This window comes from Panthera onca, chromosome B3 (genome assembly GCF_046562875.1).
Source record: "Panthera onca isolate mPanOnc1 chromosome B3, mPanOnc1 haplotype 2, whole genome shotgun sequence".
Lineage (NCBI taxonomy): Eukaryota > Metazoa > Chordata > Mammalia > Carnivora > Felidae > Panthera > Panthera onca.
Window position 1 is genome coordinate 54,429,921 of NC_138344.1, and position 13,659 is coordinate 54,443,579.

At 41.3% G+C, this 13,659-nt stretch overlaps 1 protein-coding gene across 3 annotated transcripts in view; it reads right to left on the reverse strand.

The window, feature by feature from the left end:
• GALK2 (galactokinase 2) overlaps nucleotides 1-13,659 on the reverse strand; it is a 139,768-nt gene that overhangs the window by 41,952 nt on the left and 84,157 nt on the right. For all 3 annotated transcript variants that reach the window (XM_060618586.3, XM_060618584.3, XM_078448593.1), the window contains 2 exons: nucleotides 9,076-9,174; nucleotides 7,451-7,603 (listed from right to left, as the gene is read on the reverse strand). In XM_060618586.3, the coding sequence (XP_060474569.1) occupies nucleotides 7,451-7,603; nucleotides 9,076-9,174 (252 nt within the window). The remainder of the gene's footprint in view (nucleotides 1-7,450; nucleotides 7,604-9,075; nucleotides 9,175-13,659) is intronic.

Sequence of the window (13,659 nt, forward strand, 5' to 3'; positions counted from 1 at the left end):
GCCACATTCTCAGTGAGTCACGGCCAACATCTACACGGTGTTGCTTACACTAGTTCAAATTGCCATTCAAGCCCTATGAATGCATTTCTAAGCACAAACTAAGATTTATGCTAGAAATGAACATTCCAGTGATTTAAAAACACTTTGATAGATGTGTTCCATCAAAAAAAAAAAAAAAAAAAAAAGGAAGGAAAAGGAAACATAAAAAAAGATGGCCCCCGAGTGATGACTGTGGGCTCTTCCTAAGGACCTTTTAGTAAACAACAGTCTTCAAGTTTCCATCCCTGGGCTCACTTGGACAAGTCACATTGCCTCAGGCACTTGAACCAAGGAAACTGGGCCAGGGATGTGTGAGGAGAAAGTCTGGGAGGGATGCCTGCTGCTGCCTACAAGGTTGTTTTTTTAAGGCAGCCTCCATGTGTGCTTTTCTTCCATAGACATAGGCACTAGCATACAAAAGTTAGCATTCACTCCAGCAATATCCCAGTTTGCTGTTGGGTCCACATGGCCAATTTGATATGTATTTCAATTAACAACAGCAGCATGGCCATGAGCCACCGAACAGCGTGCTGTGTCATAGGAGTAAAATAGGAAAGCTGCTTAAGCCCTTTGGAATCTGGCTCAGGAAAAAGAAAGATGTGACTTGCAGATGAAGGAAGGGGATGGGTAAGATCACTGTTGCTCAAAAACAGAACTTTATGAAGGAATTTGCCACTTGAGGCCCTGGTGATTGGCCTACTTCACAGTTGTGAGTCAGGGCTATGAGTCAGGGCTATGGGTCATTTCGTCACAAGTCCCTCACTTGTAGCAGGGTGGGGAAATAGGAGAAAGCAGTTCTTTGTCAACATCTAGCACTTTCTTTGCACCGCTGCAAGTACTAAGTCTTCGTATCAGATACCACTTGTGGGAGGCTCCTGAGCTTGTTCCATGCTTGGTGGGCAAGAAAGCAGGCAACAAGTGTTTTGTCCACAGTCATGGAAAGAAGCAGATAAAGGGTGCTAGGATCCTGTCTCAGGTTGGTGTCTCTCAGAAGCAGGCCCTAAGGCAAGTATTTAGAAGAAAGGATGATTGCAAGATGCTGGTAGAGTAGAAAGTGAAACAGGAACAGAAGCCAGTGCAAGGTGTACTGATACAGACAGGTGAGGCCGGGCCCAGCAGGCCCTCTGGAGCCTGTATGTAAAAACCTCAGATGTGCCCTGCCTGTGGGCAAGAAAGCTGGGATATTTACCCACTAACTCTCATCCATCACCTGGTGAGGGCTACTTGCAAGCTACTTCCCTAGCACTTCCAGGTTGTGTCAGGTGCATACTCAGAGCTCTGCTACAGACAGAAAAAGCCCTCAGTCCTGGAGAGTTGTTGGAGCTTGCTGTCAGGGAGTGTGCTGGGAGAGTGGTAAGATATGGACCCTATTTCAGGAGCCTGACTGTCAGAATCCACCTCTCCTTGACTTTCCCATTGCATTCAGCAGTACTAACACATCAGTGGGAAAGGTACCAAGTCTCCTCTTCACCTGGTCAGCAAAAGGCTAGAATTTCTAATCCCTTCCCTTAGTTACCTCTAAAAACACTCCATTCAACAAGCTATCTTCCATACAACAAAAGCAGCTGTGTTGTTTTGTTTCGGGTTACATAAATCACACATGCTTATTTTTAAAATTTCAAAGAACACAAACAGTTCAAAGTACAAAAAAAAAAAAAAAAAGCAAAGTACAATAAATCGTCTGTAGTTATCCCAACGAGACAACTACCAACCACCATTTTGATAATCATCCTATCATATATTTCTACAAATGTTATGGATACCTGCACACATATAGCTCAACATAAGTGGGATCATACACAGATGTTTTATTGTGAATCCTTTTCATTTTTTGCATATCTCTCCCTTACCTGCTTCCAACTACACAGAGCTGTTCTCCAGTATTCCGTGGCAGGTGGTGACTTCCGTGTGCACATTGCACTCATAACCACCACCAACACAGAACCACAATGACCCTGCGCAGTGTTAGTGATCCGCACTGCCTGCACTCTATAGCAGGTTTCAGGCCACAGGATAAAGCCAAAGAAACCCGCACAACTGTGCAGACGTATCTATCACAGTTCTCACCACGCCTTCAACACATCCTGCCTTTTTTTTTAGAAAAAAGGCATCCCCAAACATCATGCTCTGGATCCCACTCACACCTAATTCATAAGGGGCACAATGGAAAGAGCTGGGATGAGGACAGACCTGGACTCCTGCGCTTACTTAAAACAGGTCACAAGCTACCTTGGCCCAAAACTCCCAGTATGTAACATGGCTCACTTGATGTCTACTTCACAAGCTACCATGAAGATTAAGTAAGATAACACTAAAAACACCTAGCACCTTGGAGGTGCCCAGGAGGGCACTATGGTTTTCCTTCCCTCCCCATGTTCCCCTGCCTCTCTAGTAGTTCTCACCCACCTGACACCTTCTCCCATGCCTTCAAACATACACAGATGTTTCCTGTCTTAAAATCATTATTCCTAAAGCTACCACTCTTCATTTCTCCCACTCTTCCCATACCAAACTCCAGTTAAGGAATATGGCCTCCCAAAGGTTTTTCTTACCTTCCAAGCCACTCCCAAAGCCCCTGGAGTTTTCTCAGTCCCTTTAAAAAGTCCTAATAAGTCAGTGGTTTCTGGCACTCGTCAGTCCCTACCTTCTTCAAATTTCCTGTTTCGTTGGCTTCTATAGCACTGAGTTTTCCTGGTTTCTCACCTCTCTGGTCCCTGCCTCATTTCCTTCCATGACTCATTTTTCCCCTTTCATTATCTCATTGAAGTCACCTCAAGTTTAACCCCCGACCTTCTGATCTTTTCTTGCCACAATCTTTCCTTCAGCAAACTGAACTTAGCTCTTGGTTTCAACTGTTATCTCCAAACAAATAGATCTGAAGGTTCTGCCCCTAGCCAAAAGTTATATTCCATGCTCAAATTTCTAACCACTTAAAAGAAAATTCCATGGGAAATTTCACTGCCTCTCACTTTCCAGCCACCTTCCATCCAACCTTCCCTAAACCCACCCACCAGTGGCAGAGCTAGGCTTTCCACCCATCATTTTGGCTTAAAACTGCAGTCCTTATCAACTCAACACGTTTCCTTTATTCACGCTTGTCTGCGTGCAAGGAGCATTTGCTGAGTGCCCACTACTCCCCAGGCCCTAAGCAGACAACAGTGTTTATTCACTGGCACACACGGTGCCTGACCACAGGGAGGTCTCAGTCTACCAGAGAAGAGAGGTGTTAAATAAGAATTACACAGTGAAGCACTTCATCTAATTGCCATAAACTGCGATAATGGACAAATGCAGGATGTGGAAAGAAGGCATTTAACACATAAAAGGACATTTGACATAACAGGAGTGGGGAGGGTGGTCAGGGAAAATATCATGCTAAAAGAAAGACAGAAACCCAATCACAGAGAGCTTTATGCCCAACCTTTACCAGGTTCAGGCACAGCCTCTTTCATACCCCTCCCTTTTTATCCCATCCCCGCTTCTCTTCAACCTGCTGCCAGGTTCGTACTTCTAAAACCTTGCTAACAGCAATGGCTCCCCATGCTTCCACGACCAAGCCTGGTTGATCCTTAGCGTGGCACTGAAGTCCCTGCCACAACCTGGTTCCACTGAACACATTGCCCCTGTTCCCCAATATGAGCGTCCTCTACCCTGCAGTGTGGTCCGACCATTCCGGGAATGCTCCACACTAGAGTCTTGGCAGAGTGTGTTCTACTGAATCAACAGTGCTGAGCGAGACCGGCCACGTTCTTGGGTATTTGGTTTTTCTCCACTGAAATTCAAGAAAACTGCCAGAGCCCTGAGATGATGCCCACCTCTCACATTCTATCACTAGACAGAGAATAAGTTCCATATTGACCATTAAGTGGTAGGAGCTAAAACACCGGGCGAGTGATGGCCCCTGACCAGACAGGCTCTGTAAAGAGTCACGTTGTAAAATTTCCTTCAAGTGCCAAAGGACCACATGAAACTCTCTCCTTCATTGCTTCACATGTTGCCACAAGGAGCTCAGGGTATGCAAAAGCAATGGAATAATTTCTTTTGCCTTTCTGACTTCCCATAATGCTTATTATCAGCATCACACATTTTATCCCCCAATATAATTAAGGGATGCTCTCTTTTATAGACATAAAACATTTCTGGAAAGTTTTAAGCCACTGAATGTGTGTAAAGTATGAAAAATTTTGTGCTCATGTAAGATTTCTGGCCACTTTGTTAATTTAAGAACATAAAAATGTGCTTCACTTAAAAGTATCCCTTACGCAAGTAGTAATTATAAATCTCTACTGAGTTTGCTTTGAAATGTTTTTAATTTTAGTTCAAATGGCTCTACCAGACTCTGACTTTCAGTGAATCTGCATCATTTAGTTTTTGGAAGCTACTAGAGGAGCTAGTAAGGAGAGGAGGAGGGAGAAAGAGAAACAGAGACAGAAAGGAGACTTGAGGATAGAAGAAACTATCGATGTTAAAGCCAAACAAAGAAAAAACATCTTTGTTGGTTCAGTGTACTTCCCCGTGTTAAGCAGATACAAAAGGCACTCATTTTCCGAAGAGGAGCTTGGAGAGCTGGGAGCAGTGGGAAAATGAGTGTCATTCATTACAGTTTTGCTGCAGAGAGCTCTGTCTGATCGGTCTCATTTTTGAAGCTATTCTGATTAGTCATTAGTCATTCAGACACTTTTACCGTCTGAAAACAGAAAGTTTACCCAAATTAAGACAACTTTCTTTACCTTTTCACATGGGAGGTTTCTTTCCTAATCTAATGAGACCATTTCCAAACAAATATTATATTCATCCACATGTGAATAAGAGAATGGAACCATATTAGAAGGAAAATGTGCTTAGTAAAATCTCAGCCTAGATTCCCAGGCAAAAGTGTATTCTTAACATCAAGATCATATTAGCAGTTTTATCTTTACTTCCCTTTTGTACAGAATCTCAGATTCTACTGATCTGCAGCAACATGATTCAGGAAACATTTTTCATCTTGATAAAATCTTTCACTTGTCTTTCTTCCATATTTTAAAAGAGAGACAAATTCAGAGTATACCAATTGGGAGGAGTAGGGGGCAAAAAGCAAAATTCAGATGCCAGTTTCACTGACCAGAGTACCTCTAAGACGCATGTGGAGCTATCAACTCAGAAGATATCCTCAAGAACAAGAGGTGTTGCAGTGGAGTAAGGTTTTTCAGCCACTACTGCTTCCAAGAGAGATGGCTTTTTTTCCAGTTAACTCTCAGACATTTCCCCATTCTGACAACTTCCACTAGAGACTCAGCCCCACGACTGCGCTCCTCTCTCCCCTTGCATCTTGGGAAGGGAGGAGTCACAACAGGAACCCATTTCACATGTCATACTCGTTGTAGCTGTAGATCTCGTAGAGGACACCTCATTTCATGATGAAACTTTGAAAACAAAGTTGTGTGTGCATGAAGTCTCCTCAGGAAGACTACACTTACTCATCAATCTCAAAGTAAAGTCAGCAAGAATAAACCCTCAAATAAATAAGACACGAATTTCTTTCACCTCCTGAAAGAGGAAGCTTGTTGTCCTAAAGGAAAAAAAAAAACTTCACTGTCATTGACGCTTTGATATTGAAAAGTTTACTGCACTACTTCTCATATAGGCACGGATCAGATACTGTGAAGTTTGATATTAAAACATCGCTTTTACACAAATTTTAGAAATTATCTGAATGAGTAAATTCCAAATTTAAAACATTTAAACCATGATTTTTAAAAAAATATTAATGCCAAAATTTTCCAGAAAAAAAGCACCTTTTATTTTTCTGGCTCATCGTATCTCAACTCCCCCTAACTTCACAACTTCAGGTGGTGGGAGGAGGGTGAAGTGGCAAGTCAGTCACAGGGATAACTGTACCTTACACAGTAGCTGTAAGGTACTTTCTCCACAGTAGCTTGTCCAATATGCACTGGTAAAATATTGTGAAATTGAGCAAAATACATATGACAGGGCAGGTAACACAGGGAGTTATTCATTTATTCGGAAAATGTGTATCCTGTGCCTATTTTGGCCTAAGCACAATGCCAGGCATTAGAGAGATATAAGAGTTAGCAAGATGGATGCAGTCCTGGCTCCTAATAAAATTGTATCAAAAGGAGGAGACAGACATTAAACAATGGTGATAAATTCCATAACTGAGAAGTGTACGTACAATGAAATTTGAAGGGAGACTTAACCTTGTCTGGGAGTAAGAAAGTCAAGGAAAGCTTCCCTGGGGGACATTTAGGCTGAGACTTCAAAGAAGGCAAGGGGAAGAGCATTCTGGGCATGTGCAAAGTCCCTGGGGTGTGAAGGAGCATTATAACCGGAGTGTAATGGGAGTGGGGGATGCTAAGACAGGAAGAGGATGAAGTACACAGGCATCAGATCTTGCAAGGCTCTCCAGGACTTTTTACTTTATTCCAATGAAATAAAAAAATTTGAAAGGTGTTAAGCAGGGGAATTATCTGACCAGACTTAAATTTCTAAGCCCTCATTCTAACTAGGAGAAAGCACAGGGCACCTCCTAAGCCAGAACCCACTCCCCAGCTCCAGGCCTTAATTCTCTCCACGTTTCTGGTCATACCATGTACCTTTCTGGATCCTCCATAACATTTCATTTCTGCGTCAATTTTTGGAGCATCTGCTTACATACCATACCTGATCACATACTAACCATTTCCTCTAATTTTAACTCTAATTTCACATCCCTCTAATTTTAACTCTCCACTCTACTCTCTCTATTCTTATGTCTTATATCTCTCTGTGTATCTTCATGCTCCTAGGCATACAACAGGTATTCAATAAATACTTCCTAAGTAGATTTAAGGCTTGACTGGCAAGATTCTTCTAAACTATGGAACAGAGAACTCCCAAAACTCCCTGTTGGTTTGTGTTTCCTTTGCAGACATGTAAAAGTCTTTTGGGCACAGGAGCATTACAGCGAGTCTGTTTTTTTAGAGTGACCAGTGATGGCCCGCTGCTACAAAAATGGTGCATCTGACAGCAGCAGGTGTTGGGGTTACCATCACATTTGTTGAGGAAACAAGATCAGTTATGGTCACTTCCCATCAGTCACCTCCAACTACCTTTCTCCACCCATACCTAACCCACGGCCTGTGCTTCACAGATATAAACTCTCCTCTTCTCCCCATGCCACCCTAGAAGACTCAACTGAGAAGTTCACATAGCTTCCAAATGTCTAGAGGTTGCAGGGCACACCTATGGGTTTATTTATCTCCTGAGTTTGGAATCAGATTGCTCTCTACCCAAAGATTATCATTTAAAATATTGCTGCAGTAAGAATGTTGCCCTAAACTTTAGGGAAAGAGACAAAATAGCAGGGAAAAAGGAGAAAAAGGACAAGGGAAAGCCTACTCCAGGTTTCACTAGTGTGCCAAGTTCATACCTTTGCAGCCAGCCGACACTCCATCACTCTGATATTGAAGTGTGAAGTCGCTGCCTTATTCATTTCCACACAACTGTTGGCAATCACAAACACTGCTCCACTTGGGAGTTTCACATCAGTTGCCCTCAGAGGACTAAAGTCTATCAACTTGGCCTATTGGAAGAAAAATGACAGGTGAGATATAATGTATTAGAATTCAGAAAATGTTAAATAATTTATGTATTTATTTACCTTAGCAAACATTTTTCCTAAAAATGCACTCATTCAATTCAAATATTATTTATTGACTTCCAGGCACTGTATGAGGCACTAGAGATACAACAGTGAACAAGACAGACATTGTCCCTGCCTTCATAAGAGCTCACAATCTAGCAGGAAAGACAATCAAGTAGACGAATACATTTCTAGGTTGTGTTACAGTGGTAGCAAAGTGCAGGGAGCTTTATAGACACATAGTTGAAGCATCTGATCACCTAGTGTAGGCTCCTTTGAAAAAAGGGAAATCTAAACTGAGTCTTAAAGGATGAGCAAAACTAGGGCAGACAGAGGATTTCTTGACCCAAATGGGATATCAAAGAGAGGGAAGAGCATATGCAAGTTCAGAGGCAAAAAACATGAGGTGTTAATAGAGCTTTGTGTATTGAAATTTGGCTGGAGCTCAAAGTTGGAGGGTTGAGGATTGGTGACAGGGTAGGCTGGAGAGGTACATACAGCAAGGGCCAGGTCATGAAGTGTTTTGTAAGCTCAAAGACACTGGACTTTGTTCAGACTCTATAGCTAACTTACATTAACATCAGGACTCTTGCCATCATCTATGCTTGTCAGATCTCATCCCAAACACCCAGAGTATGTTCTCAACATTAAACCACATTTTCTCATGCTTCATGTCTTTGGCTTAGAGAAATCAATAATAAATATTCTTAATAAGAAGAAATCCAGGTATTCTTGGAAAATAGCCAAGCCTGTAGGAATCTGATGAAAAACTAAGAAAAGGTTTTAAAGAAATGTCTGCTTCTACTTTGGAAATGGGTTTATGGGCAACAACCAAAACCTCTACTCTGCCTAAGGGAGTTGATAGCCAAAGGGAAGTGGTATGCAGCTGAGGAATTCATCTCTGGCTTACCATCAACATTCTTTTCCCCGCCACTGAAGCCCCAAAAATGTTGACAGAGAAAAATGATACCAAAGTGTAAATTATAAAAAGAGGGGTTATGAATATATGTGGTAAGAGAAGTTAACATTTGGGTTTAAAACCAACAACATGGCATGAAACATGCCATGAGATGAAGCGATTTGGGACGAGAGCGGGAAAGGAGGTCTCAACAACCAAGGAGTTGAGAAATCTCATTTAACAACGAAAAGAAATAGAAGGGGGAAAAAAGTAGACACAAGAGAAAAACAGACTTGAAGTATGGTTCTGGAAGCCTAAGAAAGAGGTGATCAACATGAAACATAATAGGTGAACTGATAGCAGCCTTGAATTACAAAGCAATTGAGAAATACCATTTACAATAGAACCTGATAGAATTGGTGGCCCAGAACCAAGGATGTGGAAGATCTCAGGGCCTTCCTCTCCATTGGAACTTTGCCTAGTTGATATTTCCAAATAGCTTAATGTCACCTACAGTTCCTTCTTCTGCAAGAAATGATATGGACTGGTCCATCCCTCCTCCTTCAGTGCCAATATAACGCTCACTCTTGGCACAGATTTCCGCAAGTTCCACCTGGAAAAGTAAGAATTTATTTGTACTGTGAGTATAGCCATAATCTATTTCTCATTCATTTCTTACTCCAGACATGACAGATAGGTTTGAATTTCAGTGCCAACTCTGATAAATTGATAAAAGCTGCCTGAAACATTGTGTTAACAAGGACTCTAAGACTACCATTGAGCTCAATAGGAAAACATACCAAGATCAATTAACATTTGCAGTGGGATCGAATTAGAAATAGACTGTGCATGCCATGTATTTACTATCCATAAGAGATTCCACAAAGGCACCTGGGTGGCTCAGTCGGTTGAGCGTCTGACTCTTGATTTCAGCTCAGGTCATGATTTCACAGTTTGTGAGTTCAAGCCCTGCATTGAACTGCTCTCGGCACAGAGCCTGCTTGGGATTTTCATTCTCTCTCTCTCTCTCTCTCTCTCTCTCTCTCTCTCTCTCTGCCCCTCCCCCCAGTGTGCGTGCACATACTGTCTCTCTCAAAATAAATAAATAAACTTTAAAAACACCCAGTATCTCTTATTAAAAAAAAAAAAAACAAATAGGGAAAGCAGTTTCTTCCATGTTTCTGTTTGCTCCATCCCTCTCTAGACTAGTATCACCAAAAATCTCATATGGGTACTCATTCATTTCTCCCTTCATCTTCCTTTGTCTCCCCCACAGTGGACTAGTCTAGTCTCCACACAGCCAAAGTGGTGTCATCCAACTTTATCTTCCAGTCCAAAAGAAATGCTGTCTCTGTGGCATTTCCATTAAATGTAAAAATCAGAACTAGCATCGTCTAACCAGACACATCTTCCTCCAACCATGATGAAGAGGCCCAATACACAAACACAGTTCTAACCAAAATTGAATATGTCAAAATATGTGTTTAAGAATGTTCAATGGCTTCCTATTGAAATAATGAAATAAGTTCATTATTTCCTTAATGAAATAAGTTCAAGCTCCTCAATCTGGCATTTCAAAGCCTTCTAAAATGTGCAACCAATTTGCATATGAAATCATATGGTCTACCACTCTTTTCCAATTAGATTTGTCTCCATGACCATCTCACACGTTTGTGCAAACTGGTATTACTTCCTGTCTTCTCTCATATAAATCCTATTTCCAGTCAATACCCAGCTTGCCAATTACCTAATATGGCCAAGTCACTGGGCTGACCACTTAAATCTTCCTCCATCATAGTCTTCCTCAAATATTATTCCCACTATGGCATCCCCTTTCTCTGAGCTCCCCACTGTGACCCTCAGCCAGTGTGAAAAGTCACCTCCCCAATAACAGCCATATTTACCTGCTAAGTACCTGGCATTATCTCTTTGGTGAACAGTATCTCCTTTAAGCCTCCACACAGTCCTCTGCTTATCCTCCTTATAGATGAGGAAAACGGGACTTGGAGACATAGCAGAAAATGAAACAGCCATTTGAACCTCATCTGCCTGACTTCATAGCCTGTGTTCTTTTCACACTGGATTTCATTACCCTTCTCCTGGCCCCACCCCCCTGGAGATAATTTAACCTATTTTTCACTACCTCAAAGGGATGCGAATGACAAATGAGATCACTAAATTTAAGTATTCTTGCTCTTAAGAAGAAAGAAACTGAAGCATGGAGAAATATATGCTTATTGATTGTTTTCTAAAATATTTGCTGTGTGGCAACAATAGGATATTTTACTTTAAGTAGGATGTTAATTTTTCCAGGCTATCTATCTGGACAGAATTCAGAGGGACCCCGGACATCCCCAGCAGCTCTGTGTCAAGGAGAGTCCACCTGCAGGGATGTGGACATCCCTGCACCTTGCTGAATTCTGACAGATGGATCCCATGACTGGACAGATGATGCCCAAGAGTTCTAAAGGTGAGTAAACAAAAGAAAATGAAGATAAGGAAGCTGAAAGATGAAAGAAAAGATGATTCATTTTATAGTCCCCTCAGAACACACGAGGAAATCAGTAGTAAATATGGAGGAAAGAAGCCAGTACCAGACATTTCTCAATCTTGATTAAAGCCCCAACGCTCCTGCCAACTAGCTGTTGTGACTTTAGATTTCACAACTTTTTCAAGTTTTCATTTTTTCATGTGCTATTAATAATAACAATAATATTTTTTAGCAGTTAACATTTATTGAGCACTTGCTATATGCCAGGCATGGTTCTAATTACTTTGTATAAATTAATTATTTACTTCTTATAATGACCCTATAAGATAGATAGTATATACCCATTCTACAGTTGAGGAAACTGTGTACATTTATTAGCTGAGACTATGCTAGTAATTACAAAAGGTGAAATTCAAACTCAAATTGTCTAACTCCAAAGCCTGTACTCTTAATCACTATGCTATATAACCTCCCATCCATAATATGGAGAAAAATACCCACCCCTCTAGCCATGGGATTATTGTGATGACCCAATAAATTAAATAAAAATGCCTCGTAAGCTCTAAAGAACTATACAATTGTTAATTTTGTTTTTTGTACAGGACGAATAAGGAATCATTTGATTTACACAAGTAGCTCAATCCCAAGTCAAAAGTAAAGACAGGTATAATTATTATGGAACACAGAACTATTTTTTAAAGTGTTTAAGAAAGATGGAGTGCCTTGGTGGCTCAGTCAGTTAAGCTTCCAACTTCAACTCAGGTCATGATCTCATGGTTCGTGAGTTCGAGCCCTGCATCAGTCTCTCTGCTATCAGCACAGAGCCTGCTTGGGATTCTCTACCCTCCTCTTTCTCTGCCCCCTCCTCTGCTCATTGTCTCTCTCTCTCTCTCTCTCTCTCTCTCTCTCTCTCTCTCAAAAATAAATAAATAAAGTTTTTTAAAAAAATGTTTGGGAAAAGAGAGAACATAAAAGTTTCTGGATGTGCCTAGAATGAATTCAGCAATAGGGAGTAATGTGGCCTGAGGCAAACAGGAGAGTGTGTGCTCCATTTGAAGCAGTTCAGTCTAATGGTGGCAGGAGAAGGGGTAGAGTGAAGGGCCCTGCCTGCCTGCCTGCCAAACAAAACATGCCTGTAGTGGAAACTCCAACTGCAGGCCTACAGGCAGCTTTTCCAGTGGCTCTAGTCCTTCACCCCCATACAAAAAGCAAAAAGGTCAAATCCAAAATGGTTGTGACATGTGAAGAAACTAGAAACAAAAGTTATTTTTAAATCTCAAATCCTGATTAAGGAAAAAAAATTGCATGCTTCTGTAGGTCCATAGCCTTAGCCAGAGATGGCATGACCCAAACTCAGAAACCCATTAATGGAGGGACATAAACAGCAGGGGGTTTAATGGGAGCAGAGAATGCCTGTCACTCTGGGTGATGTGAGGGGTTCATGGGAGCCAGCCATGCCTTTTCTGTCCTTGGGGACCCTGGAAGCAGAACTATAAAAAAGTCCTCCAAGAGTTATAATCCTTGCGAAGAATTAAATCAACAATCCATTCAGATTTGAAATACATAAAATATCAATAGATTTCATGAGAATAAGAAGGATCTGTCAAAAACTCATTAACAAAAGTGTATGGAAAGAAACCCATCAGAATTTCAAAGAACGATCATATGGAATTTGAGGACCCAATTCTATTTAGCAAAGGATAAAGTCATCTTTTTCACGGATGTCTAAGGGATTCTGAGGCTCCCCCACTTCTTCTATCTCCCCACACCATACACACACACACACACACACACACACGCACGCACACCCTGAGAACCCTTAGACAAGAATAGTAAAGCACTAAGTGAAAAGGGACTCATTCCTCTCCCTAACAATGTGTTCTCTTCTGCTCTTACACCTGAGTACTTCAGGAACCCCAGGTACCTCCAAACTAGTCACTTGTGGCATTTAGCTCTATCCCTTCCTGCAAAATACTAATGTCTGAGAATCTTTAGGAATGACAATTTGACTGCATGAGGAAGTTTTCCAAAGTTTGTAGCCAATAAATTCATTTCTATTTTGACTCCTGCTCTATGGACAGTTAAAAGAAACCTGGCATTACCCAGAGACCTTCTTTTAAAGCTACTGCAGATAGTTAATGAAGTTAGTTTATTCCTTTGTGTGTTCTTCTCTTGAAGCAGCCTGGGAAAGAATCAAAAGTCACATGGGTTCCCAAATTAAACAGTTTACCCATCTGTGGGCCAGTGGGGCACTGGTGAGAGGAGAAATAACAGGGTTAGATTTAATATTCACTGAGATGAGCTAAAGATTCATGAATGCATTGCCTAGCTAAATCTGGATACTTGTAAAAACAATGTTAATACAAAAAGACTCAAGATATTAATGCAGTAAACTCTACCTTCATTTAACAGTTTTACTAATGATATTGTTAAAAGTAAAATAATCACATAGACAGGAAGTGTTAATCTCTTTGAGTCAGTTAGCTGTGACTATGAGAAGCCTCTCTATTCAGAACACAAGACCCTAACCAAGACAGCATCATCCAGCTATTGTTGGCCACCCCAAGTGCAAGTCAAGAGAAGGGAAAGAGGGACACCTGGGTGGCT